Consider the following 22,340-nt stretch of genomic DNA (forward strand, 5'->3'; position numbering starts at 1 on the left):
GTGAGATAGCGACTTGACATGACAAGTGGTGATTGTTGCAAAGCAACAGCAGCCGAGCTCATCTTTAAAGATCAACAACGGCGAATTTCAGGGCGGACATTTACCTATTTTTTTCAAATCGTCTGCTCTCACACAATTGAGACTGTATAAATTCGCTATGTTCCACACATTAGCTTTGGAATGCGTCCACCCACCTACCACCACCAAACACATTCGTATTTGATTTTTTTTTTTTTTTCAAACTAGGAACACTTGCAGAAGCTGAAGACATCCAATACCAGATATGTATTACATCATGTTAAAGGAGTGTTTTGATCTGACAGCGAGAGTGAGTCTCAAAGACAACGCTAGCCAGTTTAGATTGACATTGCCAGGGAGAAAATTATTTAACAATATTGTGTTTATTACAAAACAAGGCTTATGGCGCAGAGGATTATTTTAAGTTGATGAGAAAAATATGAATTTTCAACAGATCTGTCCATTTGGGATTTTGACAAAAACAACCTCGACTTTGATTTTACATCGAAGTGTATGAAAATGAGGCATTAGTAAATGATGTACATCAATGAAAGATGAATGTGCCAAAACATTAAATGCATTTTTCTCAAAACTAGGGATATCACTTTCAACATCTAGGATTGAATACCTAGACTAAGATTACCAAACCCTAATACCAACATACGAATGGAAGTCAAGTGTAAATTAAAAAAATACAGGTTTAAATTATGCTCCCCCCCCATACCTTTCTTTGCATAAAGTGACAGAAGGATTTTTTTTTGTAGGATTTTGAGAATTTTTTTCCTTTAAAAATGAATAAAGTAAATTATTATCAGTTTCAAAAACTTGCAAATAAATGTGTTTTTAATGACCAACAGTATGTTTTAAATATAATCTGAGGTCTAGTTATTCTTAACTTATCTTATAAGGGGGGTGGCACGCCATATCTGTTATAGCTACAGACAGCCAGAGGACTGAGTACTGCTGCATTCATATATATATATATATATATATATATATATATATATATATATATATATATATATACATACACATATAGTTAAAAACACTTCAGATGTATTATTCTTTTTTAATACTGTCCAAAAATCCATAAATCAAGCACTACCTCACTTTTAACCATAAAACATTAACATTACTATTAATCGTAAACCATTTCAAGTTTTCCATTTCTTGAAAAAAATTCAGCTCATTTTTATACTTTACAAAATCATCTTTCGGGCTGGATGAAACCCATTTGTGGGCCTGAACCGGCCCGTGGGCTGTATGTTTGACACCTCTGGTACACACTATGACAGCCTGTTATAAGCAGTGTGACATTTCAGTGCAGGTGCACTCACTGTAGTGGCAAACGAGAGTGCATAACCCAAGCAAGCTGCCTTCCTGTGATGTTGCTGTTCCAACCTCTCCACCAAAACAGCATCTGTGGCATCCAACACCTGGAGCGAGCCGGCAACAAGCTGACCTTGTTCGACTCACTCTACTTTTGCGTGGTCACCTTCTCCACGGTGGGCTTCGGGGACGTCACCCCGCGGATCTGGCCCTCGCAGCTGCTTGTGGTCATCATGATCTTCGTGGCGCTCATTGTTCTTCCCATACAGGTGAGAGAGGAAGTCACTTTAAAAAAACTAAAGTACATGTATCACCAAAGAGAAATAGCCCAATACAAAAAAAAAAACAACGCAATGACATGTTTATTTCCCAGCGTGAGTTATTCCAGGCGGTCTACTTTAAATTGCATAATAGCCTTTTTAAAATGACGCATTCAATTGACAGATTGAACGGCACTCTTAGCCTAGTAAACTCATTCCGCGAAGGTTACATTGAGACGAGTTTACACAGACACACGGCGGTGACTCATTTCATCCATCCTACGTTGATTTGCAATGCTATTTTTATGCAGAGAACTCACTCACTCACTTTCTCAATTTCCCATACACACACTTGGCTGAACAACCCCCTCACACACACTTTTCTTCGGAACACCTTGACAAAGGTGTGACTTCCATCCTGCCCAAACAACTCCCAATCACGTTGCAGCTCCCAACAGGAAAAATGATTGCTGATAAAAAGGAATATTCAAAGTGTGTGTGTGTGTGAGCTTGTAGACCGCGTGAGAGCATGCAGAGAGCTATAAAAGATATAAAAGTGTCTTCACGCCACAAATCAAATTATTCTTTTACATTTTGCTTCTATACACTTTACCTTTACTGTACTGTAGGTACACAGTTGATTTTGCTCTTTTTGGTTCATAGTTAAGATCTGTCCCCAATACTATTTTAAATACAGTTATCAAGTGATCAAATGTTTGATCCAGCCGTCCTGATATGGGGACTGCTTTTCAGGATAATGAAATTCAATAGCCTGCTGAATATGAAATTCTTTTTATGAACGGGCAATGTACATCGCTGAGATAATTACTGTATTTATTCATTATTTTCATAGGATTTTTGCATAAATGCTACTTTTTCAATGTGTTTTGAAATCTTATGTTCCCCCTTGAGAGCCTTCACGTACCCTGAAATAAGTCACATTTAAATGTTTTGGGGAAACCAGTAAAAACAACATTTTGTAGAAAACACTGTGAAATTTTTTAATCAATCTTTTTCTTTTTGCCCACTTGTTCTCACATCTGGTTATCTGTTTTTTGTTACAATGAAAAAAAAATCGTGTTAAGAATAGGTGGGGTGTTTTAGGTTTCCAAAAATATTGAAAATTAGTCAATTGCGCTATATGACTGCCGATATTAATCATGTATTTATTGGATTAATATAATTATTTCAGATGTTCTTTCAAAATCTTGTTTTTCCTTTTACTGATCTTTATTTACCAACAAAAATGCCAATTACATTTTGAGCCCCACTGGGCGACGTTATCATCATCAGCAAATAGAGAAATATGGAAAAGATAATTGCAATAAAACTGCACCAGGTAATGACAAAAGTGTGCATCACCAACATGTCCTGTCTTTCTCTATTCCATCTCCTGATGCTCTTCCATAAATACCCCTTGACATTTAGATTTGGGCCCCGCTTGGTCCTAACCCCCCCAGCCCGTGTGTGTGTGTGCACATGTGTGTGTGTCCTGCCATGACCTGCACAGGAGAGCCTCCAACCACATTTTTCCTTTTTCTTACTTGCACCCCTTTCACATTCCCGTACAATGCAAAAACACACATACAAACACACAGGCGAACACACACTTGTCAAACCTTGCCCACACATTGTTGTGCGATCATAAATACTGAAAGTTCTATTGATCCGACTATCACCTCGGTCGTTTGGAGGTTTTTGCTGTAAACAAATGACAAAGATGCCAGCGCAGCATGCCGTCTGTTGTCATGGATTCATGTAGATGGATCCCAGTTTATCACACAACGTCGATGTTGTCTCAGCGCAAAATCAATGACGTTTATCTACACGACCACCCGCAGTAAAACAGCATTCAAACAAACTGTCACATGGATCTGTTGACACGTGTGTGATAGGGTTTGTGCATCTGGAATATTTGGGGGCAATTTATCACATCCCAAGTACAATTGCTATTTGTTTTCACCAGTCGAAGCACGACCATATCAACCTAATGACTGAAAGCCAATTTTAGAGATAAATCGGTGTTTTAAGAGAAAAAAAAATCGAGGCTAGATGACTTGTTGTTAAAGCAGAAGAGTGTATGAAAGTCGACTTTAATGAGGACGTGTCACGAAACCTGTCGTTAAATTTAGTGGCATGCTGACAAATGAGACACGTTTTAACATTCTTTTTATTTTAATAAATAAATGCCACATTTCAATAATAAAGCATTTTGTTCAGTTAAAAACAGTTTTGCCTTAACCCCAAAGACTTTTTGTAAATTAACTTGAGTTTGTTTGTTTGTGGAGTATGTTATGGCAGGACTATTTCCTTAAAGGGAACCTCACCCCAAAGATTTCACAATAATACCCTCTATGCAACACCACTAGTCTAAAAACAATATTATAAGTAATATTGGGGTTTTTATGGAACTGGGCGGTTATGGAACTGGAATTAAACAGCAAATTCTACTCTTCTTTGGCCATCTTGCTGTCGATTGAAAATGACATCACGGTTGTTCAGGTAACGACCAATCATGGCTCAGTTTGTGAATTTCACATGATCAAACTTGTTTTCTGAGTTTGGCCACGGGTAAGCTATCATCGTCTTCAACGCAGTGGTCCTTGAAGTGGGGTCCATGGACCCCTAAGGGTCCATGACCTGACTGCAGGGGTTCGTGTTAATTTAATTGTATTTTATATTAAATTGTGCGTGTATTCATGACTCTTCAATAAAGCAATTATATCAACCAGATTCATATATTAAAAAAAAATAATAATAATAATCTAGGGGCAGCTCGATGGTGCAATGAATAGCACATCTGCCTCACAGTTAAAGAGACCCTTCCTGTGTGGAGTTTGCATGTTCTCCCCGAGCCCGCCTGGGTTCTTTCCCGGCACTCCTGCTTCCTCCCACACCCCAAAAACATGCATACTAAATTATACTAAACATGCTAAATTGTCCTTAGGTGTGATTGGGTGCGTGAATGTTGTTCGTCTCTATGTGCCATGCAATTGGCTGGCAACCAGTTCGAATGAGCCCGCCTACTACCCGAAGCCAGCTGGGATAGGCACCAGCAAGTTTACGACCCTCAACCTGTTTGGGGCAAATTGACTCAGTTAGTTATGAAGAGGCATGCAATTTGCAATTTTTGTTTCGTAAGCTTCAGCATGGCTGAAAAGTAAATATACTATACTATACTAATATAGTGAATATGCTGGTGAATGAAAAGGGTACTCACCGGTATGTTTGGCTTAAACTATTTTTTTGTTTGTTTTGTTTCACCAAATATTTGAAATGACAGCAACACAATTTTATTCTGATTAAAATTGTGTTTGTAGAATTACGTAGAAAAAAGCAGCAAAATCAACCCCTTTTTTATTCATTACAAGGGCCGCGATGAATAAAAATGGGTTGATTTTGCTGCTTAGTTCCAATTCCACAAGCACAATTTTAATCAGAATTGGAGTGAGGGCCCATAGAGCACGTTCTGGTTAGAAAAATGTTTGGGTTGGCTTCCCTTATGTTATCAAAAACAATGTTTTCAATTAATCCACTTCGAAATTAAGGCAAATCGTATGCTATAACTGATTTTAGGATTCAAAGATAAATCTAAATAGAACCTATGTTTTTGGGCTAAGCAATCGTGTCTTTTGTTGCCAAGACTTCAGTTTGGGTTTTTTTTAAGAAGGAAATAACAATTTAAAAAGCTGCATGCAAACTATTCAATTTTTTTATGTGAAAACGTATAACTTTAGTTGCAAAATTTTTAATTTTTTGAGCAGCACATCCATAGTTTTTGTGGAAGATTTTAGCCACATATGTATTGTGGCACAACTTATTTGTTTCTCATTCACGTCAAGAAACTATCAGAAAAATAGGCTAATTTCAGTCAAGTTTTGCCAAGGTTATTACTGTGGTAATTTTTACGTTTTTAGAGTATTATGGCCATCAGTTTGTGGAGTGTTGGAGGATGACAAAGAGACTTTGAAAAGCAATAGTCAAAATGTAAGACTTGTGTGGCGAAATTTGGCATTTCGAGAACTGCTTGTCTGTACTTTTTGTGACAAAGCGTTTTTACATGATGTCATGAAAATAATATTTAGAATGTTGTCATATACAAGCTATGGCCAGAAATGGTGTCAACAACAGTGCCATATCCAACATCATGGGAGTGTTCTGATCCAAAAGGGCCCACTCATTGAATTTGGTCAAATCTCAAGCTAATTCGCACCCTGAAGTCCTGTTTAATTTCCTGATTGGCTTTTACCCAATCAATGAGACAGACTCGGCGGCACACGGCCTGTTTTTCGTCTGCCTGCTTGACTCTAATGTCCATCTGCTCAATGCGTCTTATGTCATCCCGGTTACAGTTTGAACAGCTGGCCTTCCTGTGGATGGAGCGTCAGAAGTCCGGCGGAAACTACAGCCGCTACCGGGCGCAGACGGAGAAGCATGTGGTGCTGTGCGTCAGCTGCCTCAAGATCGACCTGCTCATGGACTTCCTCAACGAGTTCTTCGCTCACCCTCGACTGCAGGTGCTTCGCCAATAGCCGCTTCACGCCGCGCTATTTACCGGTAATCCTCTCCAGCTGAGGTCAACACAAGGGATAACTACAGCAGTCGGTGGGATCACGCTGCCGCTTACTCGCTCAAATAGGAGCAGATTTGTGTGTTTGCTCAACATGTGCACTTGTTAACTGGTTGACATCAAAGAGCGTTGTCGTTGGGTGTCAGATTTCGCTCGAAGAATTAGCCAGAACAAAAATAGAGCAAGGGCAGTATAAGCGGTTCTAAAAATGGATGTACTCTAAATCTTTATTTTCTTTCTCGTCAAATTGTCTATTAATGTAGCCATGTTATAAAACGGCAGTGCGAAGGCTTGTTCCGTGGTTTTGGCACCGCCTCTGGCGGTCTGGAGGGGCGAAATAGAACCTAGGGAGGCTCGGTGGCGCAGCGAATAGCATGTCCGCCTCACAGTTCAAAGGTCCGGGTTCAAATCAACATGGCTCCGGCCTTCCTGTGTGGAGTTTGCATGTTCTCCCCGAGCCTGCGTGGGTTCTCTCCGGGCACCATGGCAGGTGAATTGGACAAACTAAGTTGTGATTGGGTGCGTGAATGGTTATTGGTCACTGTGTGCCCTGCGATTGGCTGGCAACCAGGTCAGGGTGTCCCTCGCCAACTGCTCGAAGCCAGCTGAGATAGGCGCCAGCAAACCTGGGACCCCTGTGAGGATAAGCGACTCTAGAAAATGGATGGATGGATGGATGTTACAAAACCAGCAGCCATTTTTTCCCATTTCGTTGTGCCAGATTTCCCAAAGTTGGATTTAGTGGCGGTCCACTAAAAACGCGTTCTTCATTGTTTCACACAGGAAAATCCTGTTCTACTGTTGTGTGACAAAATGATGGCCATTGGGAATTTCAGGAAGATGATTGAGCACCTGCCCCGATCCCAATGCACACCCACACACACACTTTCTTGAAATTTTCTGGTTTTGACCAAGGTTATAATAATTTGGCGTTTTTCATTTTTATATTTTCATTTTTGTGTTTTGTTTTAATGAAGTTAGTTTTAATTCGTTTTTAAAACAGCTTTGTTATGTTTTATTAAGATTTCTTTTTTCAAAAACCTTTGAGTTTTGTTTTCAATAGTTTTAGTATTAGTCTTTATATATACAGTGTATGAATTGAAATGATACTAAAGGGCAAAACAAATGACAATTTATACTACAATTTTAGTTAACTTTATAAATATATGATGTATTTTAATGAGGTTTTTACAGCATTCACGATTTTAATTTACTTTATTTGTTGTTAGTTATAATATACTCGTATTGAGAAAACAAGACGTTTCTCAATTTTGACATCCGAATTCACACATTCATTCAATTTTGACAATTGAAAGGCAGACATAAATCTTATGATTAGTTTGCTCTCTGCATGGTCAGGAATGAGATGAATGCATTTTGTGTGAAACCTGTGTGTATGTGCAGGATTATTACGTGGTGATCCTCTGCCCGGCGGAAATGGATGTCCAGGTTAGAAGAGTACTTCATGTTCCTCTGTGGGCCCAGAGAGTCATCTACCTGCAGGGGTCTGCTCTCAAAGACCAGGACCTGATGAGGGCCAAGTGAGTGGCTGTGGCAACACAGAAAACAAACATTTCACAAACCTTTTTTTCCTCACACTTTTTAACCTTCTTCATTGCCGCATCAAATATTAGCTTTTACAGTAGGCAGTCGAATGACAGCTGATCATTTTTAACTCAATCGGTGCCACTGATAACTATAGACGTCAAAGATCCATTTGAACTGAACTGGCAGCAAATGAGTTAACGCACCTGCTTCACCTCAGGCTGGCTTTTTGTCTTGTGGTTTCCCACCACCTCATCCATCAAAAAATTGCTGTTTGTTGTCTGCTTTTGTCAAGTCCCAGGGTAAACTAACAAAAGCCTGGCTTCCTGTGTTTTCCCTTGATTCTCTCCTTCTCGCTCCCACTAACCGCCTGCAGGATGGATGATGCCGAGGCCTGCTTCATCCTCAGTAACCGGTTTGAAGTGGACCGTATCGCTGCTGTACGTTGCACTTGGCTTCTCTAACCTCTCGTTTTGCTTTTTTATAATGCCCCGTGATAAGTCTTGAAACTGACTACAGAGGCAAAAGAAAAAAAATGCAGAAATTGTCACAAGAATAAATTCTATTCGGAAGTGCTTTTTGATACGCTCAAGGACACTATACATTAACGAACAACTGTTACAGAAGAAATTGAGCAGCTAGTAGGTGAATATGAGAAGATGAGAATAGGAGTTGCGGACGTCAGGTGGTAGAGTGTTACACAGATGGAGAGAAGAGTGGCCGAAAGCCCTGTTTCCCGTAATGCTGAGATGTAATGTGGGTGGAGGGGGTGGATCTAAGGGCGAGGACTGAAGTGGTGATACGTAGGAGGAGGTTGGATAGGTATGAAGGGGCAAGCTTATGAATGGCTTTGAAGATGAAAAGGAGCATCTTAAATTCAATTTGAAATTTGACTGGGAGCCAGTGGTTGCTGGTGAAAATGTGTCGAGTTATGATAAGAGTGCAAAGGGGGAAAAGGTACAGAATTAAAAGCAGGGGGTGCAGGACAGAGCCTTGGGGCACACCTGAAGTAAGAGGACAGGAGGTAAATGAAAATAATTACTTTGGCTGGATAAACTGAGGTTAAAAAGAAACACTGCATACTCCCCCATAATAAACAAATGTAACATTGTGCAGTAAAAAAAAAAAAATAAATAATATATATATATTATTATTAATTTTGGCAAGATATTCATAGTTTTGGATTATTTGGTCACTTTGTGCCCTGTAAAATTTCAGAAAATGAAGAAAACCAATCCCAATCAGCTCAAAACCACACGATTGACCACAATTTCTGATCAAATGATTTTGATCTGGGCATTCCTAGTTTTTACAACTGACACGCACTTCTTCCAACCTGTTGTCAAACAATGATTTTTTTCACACCAGATGTGATTTATTTCACACCACATACTGTTGCTGACGTCAACAGGGTGTCATGTGAATGAAATTGCTCACAGCTAGTGATTGGAGCTTCTATTACCGCTCTGATCTTGGTGTAACAACATGACACAAGGTCATTCCAGGCAAGCTACAATCGCAAAATGCTGCGCGCACCATTTGATTGCTCCGCACAGTCGATGGTTGATGAGCATTATTACGTCAGGTCTACAATCTGATACGGCTAATCAAAGCGGTGTGGCTCCATTTCATTCCTGTGTCATCCCCACTCCATCAATTTCACTGCTGCCCGTCTCCAATTTTGCCAGGATCATCAGACCATCCTGCGGGCCTGGGCGGTGAAAGACTTTGCTCCCAACTGCCCACTTTATGTGCAGATCCTCAAGCCGGAGAACAAGTTCCATGTCAAATTTGCAGGTGGGTAGAAGACAGTGTCCGCTGCCACAGTCTTGCATTACTTTATTTACAGCTCAGCAATTAGCACACAGGGATTCCGTATTTAATGTGAAGTGACTTTTTCTTCGAGAGTTTTCAACTTCTTCTGTCATGTGTGTCATTTCATGGGTGCCATTCTGCTTAATTTTCTTTGCACTTCACTGTACTCCTTAAAAAGAAGTTGCACAACCACATTTTTATGGGTGCATTTTCCTTCCACTGGATTTTTGTGTTTTATTTATTTATTCATTGATTTATTATGAGTTAATCTTTTTGTATGTTTGGGTTACAAAATATGTATAAAACAAATCAAGAAATGAATAAAAATGAATTTAAGCAAAAATGAAGATAAGTGTCCCAAAAGGATGTTATTTTACGATATTTGTCTTTATTTTATTCTTTTTTTTTTTTTTTTTTTAATTCTCAACAGTACATTTACTGTTGACCACTGCTAATTGCGGGGTATTGAGACCAGGCTAGCGCGCATAGCAAAAATCTACATATAAACATATACACCAATTATTTCTAAGTTACTGTATATACCATGATTTTACCAGTCCAGGCCTTAGCTGAAATCAGTGATACCCCCGATATCTTTTGACTGATTTGAGCTACCCTATAAAGCCCTAGTTTGCTCAGTGGAGCATTCTGGCTTTTCCCACGACGTCTCGTGTTTGGGTGGGATTACAATTAACTTTGTTGTCCCAATACAAAACGTAGATACACTCATCTATCGTGGCCGTGAAATTGAAAATACTTCTTGGTTCTGACATTGAAAAACAATGTACGGAAGGCTTTAAGAATATCAGATGAAAATTGAAAAGGACAAAGGACCGAAGACAGAACTGAAGTGCAAACACGGCAGGAAGGCATGAAAGGTGAAGAGGTGCAAAAAAGAATATTGGATCTGAGAGATACGACTATAATAGAAAATGTTATTTCCCCATCTGTGTTTCTGTCCTTTTCAATTGAGCAGACTTCTACTTCAGTCAAACACACAAGATACTGTATGTTGTTTGTGTGTGAGCGGCATTATAAAAAGGGACCACTACGAGCCAAAACGATGGGGCTCATGCACCAACATGATGTAGTTTTCTTCAAGTTGGGTTCTGAAGAAAAATCGACATTCTGTTGCCAACAATGAGAAACACAAACATTCGCAGCTCATTCAAGTTTGTTATGTCAGTTCTACTTTTGTGGGGTATGCAAGGTCCATTTTGTTCCCAATTAAAGTTCCTTGCAGTAGAATATAAAAGAGAAAGAAAGAAAAGCCAAAATCCCGCATCAGAAGGATTTAAAGGCACATTTGTTGAGGCTTGTTGCTGAATGAGGCTCAATGGTTGAGCCATTCAGTGCTTTTTCACTGATTAATTACACGGTGCAACCCTATGATGCCTGGCCAGTCCAGAATGAACGCAAGACAATTAAGAATTACACAGCGACGGGCACTCAGTACAAGGTCCGTGGATTGATTGGCTCACTGCAAGCATTAATCGCTCTGTTGCTTTTGCCAATTCAGGGGCGGGATGTGTGTTCACAGGTTGAGGCTAACTGCCTTTTGTGTTTGTCCATTCGCCTCTCACTCAGCAGTACTGACTGCTCACTCAAGTGAATGAAAGGCGTATTGGTAAAACGCAAGCAGTTTCAACACGGGCGATGATGCAAGGCATCCTCATAACACCTTGACGCTACTTCCCAACGATACGCCGTCACGTATATCAGGATTCGATTCGCCATCGATTACGAAGGTAGCGTTGGTAGACAGCGTAAAGTGGAACCTGCCCCCTCAAAAAAATAAAACACATATATAGGCGCAAGCAACCGGTCTCAAAGGAGATTGGCTGCTTGAAAAGTATTTTGTGGAGCAAAAAAAATGAACGTTTATGATTATTGTTCAAGTTTCCAGGGGTATACAGAGGACTATGCTCTAGGATGGGCTATGAAATTAAATATATTCAATAATTATTGAAATAATACATTTGCACAAGTAGCAATATGCCGGATGTGTTTATATTATTTTTGATGCACAATTAATACCCTTAAAAAAAAATTCTCTACTTGCTGTCGATTGAAAATGATTGAAAATCACAAGTAATCATTGCCGCTTGTCACATGTGCAAACCCAGAAAAAGGGTGAGCAATAATTGGTCGGTAATTGAGCCTTGAGGGCATGTGATGTCATTTTCAGTTGACAGCAAGTGGGAAAATGTGTTTTTAAAAGTGTTGATTGTACATTAAAAATAATGTTGTAAAAAAAATAACTATTTAGAAAGTGTTAACATTATTCTGCTGACAATGGCTTGATGTGGTTAATATTTTGACATTTACATTTAAACTGTTTAAAATCAGTATAAATTATTATTTGCACAGGATTAGCTTTGAATGAGTTCAACCTTTTTTAAATAAATGTTTGTTGGGTTTCCTCATATGAATTCAAATTTATTCAAATCATTGGGTGCTTTGGGTTCAATTCCATCTCTGGCCTTGCTGAGTGGAATTTGCTTGTTTTGCCCGTGCCCGCATGGGTTTCCTCCCACATTCCCCAAAACATGCATGTGCGGTAATCTGGACATTCCAAATTGCCCTTAGGTGTGTTTGTGAGTTTGAATGGTCATGCGATTGGCTTAAAATTCAAGTGTACAAAATGCCTACATTTTGAGGCTAGAATAAAGTGTAAAACCTTAATACAGAGCTACAATATATAGCTTGATTTTCCTGCCTTGAAATAAAGCAATACGTTTTCCATCGGGATTTTAATTGGACACAAAGGGAGCCTCTCTACCTTTTGCAGTGTAAAAAGTAAAAGAGGAAAAGCTAACAGTGACAATGATCTAGTTTGCGTTTGTTTTCCAGAGCAAACAAAGAGCATATCTAAAGACGAAAAGAAGTTTGATTTGGAAGCATTTCTCTTTTGTAATGTTGTTTCTGTTGATAAGCACAGAATGGAACTTTTGGTAATTGCTGTGCAAATGCCAGACACATATTTCTTCTTGCTGCTTAAGCTTGTTTTTGCAGGTTTTGGAGTGACGATGTGACCAATAAATTTGGGCTCTGGAAGGGAATTACGGATTGGTTTGACTAATGGGACATCATGATGGATAAAGTTGTTTTTTTTTTTTAGATGATTCAACACACTTAGGTGATAGGTGGTTATTTGTTTGATCAATGACGTTTAAACTTAGACGATTGACTTGATTTAATTCTGCAAGGACATACTGGAGACCCTGCTGCTGACTGTAGCGATTAAATTTAATCTTCTTTGGCCAAGGACCACCTTCTCCTTGGAAGCAAGAGTGGTGCAGCTCAGATGAGTTCAAATCAAGGTGTGCGTTTAAGGATGTCATTTCGACCTCAAGAAAGACAGCAAAGCAAATCTTTCTTGGTTCTAACTGAATCATCATCTTTTTTTTAAACTACTATATAAGGCGCACCAGATTATAAGACGTGACAATAAAAATTCAACTCGGCATGTATAGGCCGCACTGGACTATAAGGCGCAGGTTGTAACATCAGATATTTATGCAGAATGATGGCTTTTTTTCAGTTTTTGTTAATATTTAAAACTTATTTTTTACAAACTGAATGTTTACATCATGCCTTCAACACAGAGAAAACATGCCTGCATGTTTAGAAATAAGAGCAGCACTAACATATTTTCAACAAAATCCAACATGCTTGGATTTTTAGAATAATGCACCACAACAACAATAACATGGCTGATTGTGTTTACTTGTGAATTTTGCCATCTGGTGGATAGTAGGATAAGAGTTGAAACTCAAAATCGATACTTTCTTAGCAACTTCACTTGTCTCCCCTTTATTTGCTGGAAGATTGCCCCCTGGTGGCTAGTAGAAAAAAAAAGTCAGATACGTCACAATGGACTATGTAGGGTCTTATAATCCGAAATTTACGATACTTTAGACACTGGACCGGCTTCCGGATGTTGCCAGCGGATTGAGAGCTTTTATTTTGAAGATCCCTGACATTTTCTCCGGCATAAGCAGAATTTGATGATTGCAGTTCAGAGAGGAAATATGTCAGCGACCGTTTGATAAATATCAATGTAATTTAACTTCAGTGCACCTTGAAAGACGTTTGTGGTTCTATGAACAAAGGCACATGGTGAAAGGATGCAGCGTGTCAGATGCAGCGTGTCATGTGTCATTCTCTCGCACACACACACACACACACACACACACACACACACATATAGAAGCGTACTGAGACAGGTTGGCAGCTCACACTCGCCTGACCTCAACAACCGTGTTCCCGCCTGTCCTCTGTGTCCACAGATCATGTGGTTTGTGAGGAAGAGTTTAAGTACGCCATGCTGGCTTTGAACTGCGTGTGCCCTGGTACTTCGACACTCATTACCCTGTTGATCCACTCCTCCAGAGGACAGTGAGTTCACTCCTTGCTGGGGTTTTTTTCTTCAACATTCTGATTTTTAGGAACACTGGATTAAAAAAAAAAATGCCCAATTTTTATTGACTGTCAGTTTTTATTACTGTGATTGCAGTTCACAGTTGTATAATATTGCCTTATATCCTATAGAGAGTTACTGTTGTGAAATACCAAAATATGAGGAAAAAGCTCTCAGTGGGTTGCTCTAGCTATACAAAACTGCAAAGTCCAATAATACAATTATTGTACTGAATCTCATGAGATTGTGTTAGAGTAGCTGTGTTGAAATGATCAGTGCCATTCACCGTTTGTTTTAAATTAACTTTTTCTTGGTGTTTTTTAGGACCGCACCCCAGGAGGCCTTTAAGCAACGCGGAGGAGCCTTTCAAGCTCTTAACAGGTAAAATTGCTCCTACTTTAACATTCCTCATATATAAATGTTTTATAGGGAATCATTTCTGCTCGCATCGTATCAAATGTTGCGGCCAATAAGTGTAAGCATGATGTATTTTATGGACTACAAGAAGATTCGTAGTACAGTGTTCTCTTGCGGTTGGGTGATTGTGGCTTTACTCTAGCTCAGATTTTCATTTATGATCATTTTTCTATTGCAGGTTTATCTAGGTGTTTTTCTTGCGATCGCATTTTTTCTTCTTTTTATGTCAGACCAATCAAAAATAGCTATTTTATTTGTTAGGAATTACTGTGTGTTTGGACAATAAGCCGCTCTGGAGTATAAGCCAACATAAAACAGAATTTGGTCAAGTATAAGACTATAAGCCGCTGGTTGTAACATAAGACATTTAACCCGAACCCAGATTTTCATTCATGACCATATCTATTGCAGGTAGACCTCGCTATTTTCTAAGTCGGACCAGATAAACAAGATATATACATTTTATGTACTTTAAGTACCCAGTGTGTCTGCAATTGTTATACACGTAAAAAAATGTCTTTGGGACCGAATGAGTTATTACGTTAAAAAAAAAAGCATCATGTAGAAGAAAACCAACATATACAGTTATGTCGCCCACAAGTATTACATGCAGAACCAGGCAAACTTTGAAGAGATTAAAACAAAGATACAAAATACATTTGAATACTGGCTCGTTGTTGCTCTCAGGCAATGATGCACAATCAGGCTGTGATGAATTGAGTTAATCAATGTTTCGCCAACTGCAAAGTCTCTTTAACACTTGTTTCGAAGGCATTTTTTGTCACAGGCCACCCACATTCACACTGCCCCCACAGCCGTCCTTCCTGTTATCACCTCGATGGCCTCCACATCTAAAGCCGTATACCCCTGAGAACACGGCTGTCCACTTAACTTGTTCCATGTGTACGTGGGCTCTGTTGTTACGACAGCCTGCCCGTCCTTTTCCGTGTACTGATTGAAGTATTGATTAAACCGCTCTGGGAGAGATGTAAGACGGTAATTCTCCCACCTTGAGTGGAAAATCCTTCTGACCGGTCGTCGCGCTGGATGCTTTGTGTTAAACGCTTAAAAAGGTCAACCTCGGACCGCGCGGGCAATCAATCCCCTTCTTTGTCACGCAGGGAAGGCGGCGCCTGCGCCGCCGACCAGTGGCATCGGACCTATCGCCGCTGCTCAGCCAATGAGGTGCACCACATTCGTCTGGAGGAGAGCAAATTTTTCGGGGAATACCAGGGCAAGAGTTTCACCTTTGCTTCCTTTCATGCTCACAAGAAGTAAGTGGCAGTAAAAGACCCGCCCAACGAGTGGCGTTCAAAGCTTAACTGTCACCACGGCAACAGGTATGGCGTATGTTTGATCGGAGTACGGAGGCTGGACACCACCAACATCCTCCTGAACCCGGGCCCATGTCACATCATGGGGGCCTCTGACATTTGCTTTTACATCAACATCTCCAAAGAGGAGAACTCAGCGTTTGTCCGCGGACAGCGGGAGCCGTCGTGGGGCAGCGTGGGGAGCAATGCCAGAGGGGTTCACCAGAGCATTTACCATGGGCTCACCCGCCTGCCGGTGCACAGCATTATTGCCAGCATGGGTCAGTGAGCCAAGCTTGACATAAATTTACTCACTACATTTCTATTTATGGTTTCGGTTGCTGTTAGTAGCTTAGAAAATATTCAGTTGGTCCGCATCTTTCAATCTCTCGGGAAAACTTTGAAGATTATTTCTCGGATCCAAGGATCTTGCTCTTTTGGTCACAACCCACATCTCGTAAGCATTGGTGAGGATAGGAACATAGACCCAAAAAATTGAGAGCTTGGCTCATTCTTTGCCACGACAGAAAGGCCCAATTGGTCCTACAATGCAATAGTTTGCAAAGGAGCCACTCTCACGCAACTTAGCAATACCTTGCTTCTTGTTCTAATTCATTTGTTCTTCATTTGAAAAGAAAACTCACTATTCCTGTCATGGTATTATTACAAAGCATTAAATTACATTTGCTGATACCTGCAAATGCTGTGAACATCTCACGAGGTCTCTTTCATCTGAGCCGTACAGCTACAAGCAGAAGCAGGCTGGAAAAAACAAAAAGATCTATTTATTTGGAAATGCGACCGACCAACAAATTTCACAGATTTCACCCAAAAATTGCGAAAATTGTCACAAAATGTTTTGAGAAGACAAATGGACTTTTATGGCAGGTACTTGCACCTTTGTCCCAGGTTGCGGTGCCCTGATAGAGGGTTGTACCCGCTGTATCAATTAGAAAGCAGCATCACGCTTTAGCGTAGCCTTAGTTTTGTGGTTTTATAAACGCAACATCTGGTGGAGAACATCTGAATTTTTCACGTCGCCACTGCCTGATTAATTACTGTGGCTTTCTGTCTTTTTCAGGCACAGTGGCGATCGACCTCCAGGACTCCAGCGACAGCAGCCCAGAAGGTGCAGACCCGGGGAGCGCAGGGCCCGGCAGCGGGAGAGGAAGTCGAAGCAGTTCCAGGACGGAGATGAGTGGGGCCAACACTTTGGCCTTGCCCGCCATGGGGGACTCCGCCGAGGAGAGGCGGCACAGCATCGCGCCCGTCCTGGAGTTGGTGGACGGTGTGAGCAGTCCTACATTTGACCTTCTGGGGGATCAGTCGGAGGATGAGGGAGGGGAGGAAAGCAAGGACAACAACGACAAAGATGAGAGTGCCCACTGGTGGGGTCGACACTGCGAGTGAGTACTTGAAAGACGCAGTTGGACTTGATTGGAGTCGCTCAAAGGTAACTCTAACTGTGCTTCCAGGTGGGTGAAGGGCTACCCGCTCAACTCTCCATACATTGGTAGTTCTCCTGCTCTTTGCCACCTTCTCCAAGAAAAAATGCCCTTTTGCTGCTTACGCATGGACAAGGTGAGCGTTGTAAATAAATCGTCGTTCATTTTCCACCGACTCCATTGGTTACTGTCCCCTTTCTCCAACAGGCTTGTCACCATATCCCCTTTGAAGATGCCCGCTCCTACGGCTTCAAAAACAAACTGATCATCGTGTCAGCAGAAAGCGCAGGGAACGGCCTTTACAATTTCATCGTCCCTCTTCGGGCCTACTACCGGCCCAGAAAAGAGCTGAACCCCATCGTATTGCTTCTGGAGAGCATGTGAGATTGTCCTCTTCATTTTGGTTTATTTGATGTAAGCAAAAAGGATATGTAATGCCCCTCTGCAAGTCTGCTGTGAGCATAACTGCCATACTATAAATCTCGGTAGCGCAGGGTGTTAAAACCGTAGTCTTCTCCAGAGGGGAAGAATAAGTGAGCTATTTTTGGCCACAGTAAACATGATTTGTGAAATGCTGAATGCTTTCAGGTCACTGTGCTCAACAATGCTGTGTTTCGTGGCTAGTACAGTCCAAAAATAGCTGGGTGAAAATGCAATAAAACGATGAGTCACGCCAGAATAGTAAATTGAAATTCATTTGAATGGGAAGAGGCATCACTGAAGTAAAACTGACACGTTTTTGTTTTGATTGGTCTAGACCTGAGGCAGACTTCCTGGAGGCAATCTGCTGGTTCCCCATGGTTTTCTACACAGTGGGCTCTATGGACAAGTAAGGCACATCAAACACGTCAAATTTCATGATTCATCGCAGGAAGGCTTGGATGATCTAAATGACATCCATACGCTTGATAATGATGCGTCAGGTCAGAAAGTGAAAGCAATGTGTCAATCGTTGACACCTTCGTGGCAGAAAGTAGAACCTTTGCAACATGAGAGGATGCTGAAATTTTGTGACAGATCTGCCACATAGGTGACAGTTAGTGGCACTTTGGGGCAGCGTTCATCTATTAGACAGTGGCACCTCTTTGACAGCAAAGTGGCACATAGGGGACAGTGGCACCTTTGAGTGAGAGAGCGTCTAGTGGGTGGAAAAGTGCTACACGAGAGAGCCCAATTTACCAACATAATGGGTACACTCAACTTCAATTATAGATAGACGGTGTAACTTGTGCTGTTGGAGAGATGAAATCTTTAGGTTTAGACCATCAGTAGCAATGCTGTTATTTTCTTGATCAATGACCAAATTAAAAAAGAAAAAACATTCAAATAAATCATTGTCCATCATGCCCGTCCCTGCCTTGCTCACATGTCGTTTGTTCTCAAGTTTCGTCTTCACCTTGTGTAAGTCAACTGCTTTTTATGACTCGTCTTATTTAAAGGGACCCACTCTGCTAAGCAGCACCGTTCCTATCATTTAAGTTTTTGGAAAACGCAACAGCGTGTGTTGCTTTGGTTAACTGCTGATGCAGTCGCAGCTGTGTACTTTGCATTTATGTGAAAGGCTAAACTTAAACTGCTTCTGTGGGAAGCAAGCTCATTTTCACAATGTTGATCACTCTATCTTTATCAAAGGGCATTTCAAGTTAAATTTGCCATTAATCAGATAGAAAACTCTCACATACGCTTCCATTTCCACGTCTACTTTTTGCTCCTGATCTTGCCCTCCCATCCACAACATGAATCTATGAGGTTATGCCTAACACAATAACAGCCAATCGGTGTCTTCTTCTGAATGTGATTGACCTTTGTTTTCCAACCCTCAACAACCTGCGCACAAGAAGCCCAATGCAAAAAAATAAAAACAAAAATGGATCAAATCAACATACAGAGAGCATAAAGTTAGAGATGAAAAATGACACAAATACAATTAAAAAACAGAACGCTTTAACTAGACTGTAATGAATTGCGCACAATTATTCTTTTATTTTGACACCCTTGAGTGTGACTCCTACGAGTCAAATCGTGTCAGTTGGGTCCTATTTGATGATATAACCCATATGGCACCTTTGTGGTAGATGTTGTTCGATCTAAGTCAAATTGTCACATATATGCGACGGTTTTGAAGTATGACTCAAATAGTAGACCTATGTGACAATGGCAGCAAATGAGTCAGACAGTGGTAGCTATGAGTCAGATAGCAAATCCCTGACAAATTCTGGCACCTTTGACACAAACGGGGCCACTTAATGCAAGCAAAATTGGCAACTCTGGGACGGATCGTGACACTTGTGTCAGACATACTAGTAAAATAGTGACACCTGCGAAAGGAATAATGGTACCTATTTGACAGCGTTCATCTATGAGTCAGCGGGAAGTACGAAACTGGAAGCCGAAAGATTAACGACATTCTACCTTGACTTTGCTTTACACTCTATTTTTTTGCAGATTTTGTACCTTTAACTCTCCCCAAAGTTTAGACAGCTTATTGCGGTGTGGAGTGACGTTTGCCGACACCATGGTGGTGGTTGACAAAGAGAGCTCCATGATTGCAGAGGAGGACTACATGGCTGACGCAAAAACAATCGTCAACGTCCAGACCCTCTTCAGGTCTGCCTCATCCACCTACTACTTACTTAAATCATAGTTCGTGACTGGCAGCATATTTGCTTTTGTCCAGACTGTTCCCAGCGCTGAGTATTATCACGGAGCTCACCCACCCAGCCAACATGCGCTTCATGCAGTTTAAAGTCAAAGACCACTACTCCCAAGCTCTGTCCAAGCTGGAAAAGGTAAAAGTGACTTCAACTAAGTCAGCATCCTGAGACAAAAACATTTGGATTGCTATCAAGCAGATGCAAAACTAGAACATTTACACGGTTTATTTCATGGAATCAAGATCTACTTTAAGCAGAAAATGTGTTTGCATGTTTTTATGTGTGGGCGCACGTTACCTGCAGAAGGAAAGGGAGAGAGGATCCAACCTGGTATTTATGTTCCGCCTGCCCTTTGCAGCTGGCAAAGTCTTCAGTGTTAGCATGCTTGACACACTCCTCTACCAGGTATGAAGAAAAATGCACAATTTGTCAGCATCTCATTGCAGCAAAAACCTTTCAGTTGATTTAACGTTGACTCACTTTGGACAGTCATTCGTCAAGGATTACATGATCTCCATCACCAGGCTGCTGCTGGGCCTCGACTCCATGCCCGGATCAGGGTTCCTCTGCGCTGTACGGGCGACCACAACTTGATCACCTATGTTGAAAAAAATTAGGCAAAGGGTCCAATGTTTTGTCTTCTAGATGAAAATTACAGAGGACGATTTGTGGATTCGGACGTACGGCAGGCTCTACCAGAAGCTGTGCTCCTCCACAGGGGATATTCCTATTGGCATCTACAGAACAGAAGCCCACAAGCTTCCGGTTTCAGAGGTCAGCTGCAACTGTGAACAATAATGGGTTATTCCCTCACTTATAACTCCAGAATCAACTGGAAATTTTAACCGACCAGATTTCGATTTTAATGGATCTGGGCGTACTTTTTGAAAGTGATGGTGCGACACTAAATCTCAAATTTGAGGTTAATTGCAGCAGGGGTTCTGGTAGCTACAGGCCAAAATATTGACATGTTTGTCAAGTTGAATATGTATTGATTATGATTTGAGTTGAAAAATCTGAGGGTATGGATTTGTTGACTCTTTAATGCTGCTAAACTATTTTACACCTATGAACATGTGAGGGATTACATTACATGAAAGATTTTAAAGGTCACATGATCCACAATGTCGATTTTAAGGTAAAGTTGGATGGAAAAAAAAGGTCAAATTACTCAAATATACACCAATCTTTTAAGATTTTGAATTCTTGTTGAATTACCTTTCCAACTATGCCTGTTTTCTAAAGAGTGACTCAATACTGTAGTTATTGAGGTATAAGAATTCAGAGACCAAGCCCCTTTTTGCAAAATATAAAAACGGTAAGCCCGTAGCGCCAAACTCTTGCCTCAATCGACCTAAAATTTGAGTTAGTGTTTTTCCATCACTATCAACATGTACACCAAGTTTCATTAAAATCAAAAGATGCTTGGTAAAAAGTGACCCATATCATATTACCAAGCAACTATCTAATATTGTGGGCAGACATTTTAAATGATCGTGTGTTTACGTATTCAGTCGCAGGTCTCCATCACAGTTGAGGACTACGAGGACACAAGAGAACCCAGGGAACCCCTGCTGTCCCGAACTGGCGCTCATCGCAACTCTACCTCCTCAGAGCCCGTCTCCACCTCTTCCCACTCCTCGGATCACCCGTTGCTCCGCAGGAAGAGCATGCAGTGGGCGCGGCGCCTGAGCAGGAAGGGGGGCCGGAGCTCAGGCGGGGCAAAGGGTGGCGCTGGCAGCGCAGCCGAGCGGATCAGCCAGCAGAGACTGACTCTATTCCGGCGATCGGAGAGGCAGGAACTCAATGCTCTTGTGAGGACCAGGATGAAGCATTTGGGTCTTTCTCCCACTGGCTTCAGTAAGTCTGCAGCACTTTAAGCACTGATGCTTGTAAATTTGACTTCCTCTCTCCTGTTATTTTGCCTTTATGCAGTGGCTGAGTGAATTTCCCACTGTCTGTGTTCACTTTATTTTCCACCAGCTGATTATTCCTTCCTATTTCAGATGGCATGACAGACCAATGCAACAGACTCTCCTACATCCTTATCAACCCCTCTCCAGACACCAGACTGGAGCTGCACGATGTTGTGTGAGTACAGTCATGACGGAGAATGACAGTGGTGACTGCATTGAGTGCAGTGAGGGAAATAACATTATCTGGTCGGGAAGCTTTGTTGTTCTCATCCATTTTGGTTTTATTACAGTGCTCTGAGAGTTGCACTCTATTTTGAAGAAAATTTGTTTTTTCTAGAGCAGTGCTTCTCAACCTTTTTTTTAAATTATGTACCTGCTGTGAAATCTTTTTCCAAGCAAGGACCCCTTAACCAGCACAATGTTGACAGAAAATCGCATCAGTAATGACAATGAGCATCCATATACTGTACCAAAAAAAAGGCATACATCCAGACGAGTTACAATTGAGCAATAACCTGCTTCATGTTCCAATTAATTTTGCTCTTAATTTGACACATACCCCTAGGATAGAAAAAGCCATGGATTGGTCATCCGCTAAAGAAGAAAAAAAATACTCTGATGTTTTAAGAACATAA

At 41.0% G+C, this 22,340-nt stretch overlaps 1 protein-coding gene across 3 annotated transcripts in view; it reads left to right on the forward strand.

Annotated features, from left to right (window-relative positions):
* The window catches only part of kcnt2b (potassium sodium-activated channel subfamily T member 2b), a 53,763-nt gene that overhangs the window by 28,753 nt on the left and 2,670 nt on the right, over positions 1-22,340 (forward strand). The window contains exons 10-29 of one of the 3 annotated variants that reach the window (XM_088436787.1): positions 1,436-1,616; positions 5,960-6,124; positions 7,582-7,718; positions 8,099-8,162; positions 9,411-9,519; positions 13,830-13,938; positions 14,285-14,341; positions 15,499-15,651; positions 15,718-15,971; positions 16,772-17,096; positions 17,166-17,271; positions 17,343-17,515; positions 17,893-17,964; positions 19,581-19,742; positions 19,813-19,924; positions 20,093-20,194; positions 20,279-20,362; positions 20,435-20,563; positions 21,304-21,649; positions 21,796-21,880. In XM_088436787.1, coding sequence (XP_088292913.1) covers positions 1,436-1,616; positions 5,960-6,124; positions 7,582-7,718; positions 8,099-8,162; positions 9,411-9,519; positions 13,830-13,938; positions 14,285-14,341; positions 15,499-15,651; positions 15,718-15,971; positions 16,772-17,096; positions 17,166-17,271; positions 17,343-17,515; positions 17,893-17,964; positions 19,581-19,742; positions 19,813-19,924; positions 20,093-20,194; positions 20,279-20,362; positions 20,435-20,563; positions 21,304-21,649; positions 21,796-21,880 — 2,925 coding nt within the window. The remainder of the gene's footprint in view (positions 1-1,435; positions 1,617-5,959; positions 6,125-7,581; positions 7,719-8,098; positions 8,163-9,410; positions 9,520-13,829; positions 13,939-14,284; positions 14,342-15,498; positions 15,652-15,717; positions 15,972-16,771; positions 17,097-17,165; positions 17,272-17,342; positions 17,516-17,892; positions 17,965-19,580; positions 19,743-19,812; positions 19,925-20,092; positions 20,195-20,278; positions 20,363-20,434; positions 20,564-21,303; positions 21,650-21,795; positions 21,881-22,340) is intronic. The other 2 variants (XM_088436788.1, XM_088436789.1) reach the window with 2 other exon arrangements.

This window comes from Hippichthys cyanospilos, chromosome 16 (assembly GCF_059441005.1).
Source record: "Hippichthys cyanospilos isolate Australia breed blue-spotted pipefish chromosome 16, RoL_Hcya_1.0, whole genome shotgun sequence".
NCBI classification, from domain to species: Eukaryota; Metazoa; Chordata; class Actinopteri; order Syngnathiformes; family Syngnathidae; genus Hippichthys; species Hippichthys cyanospilos.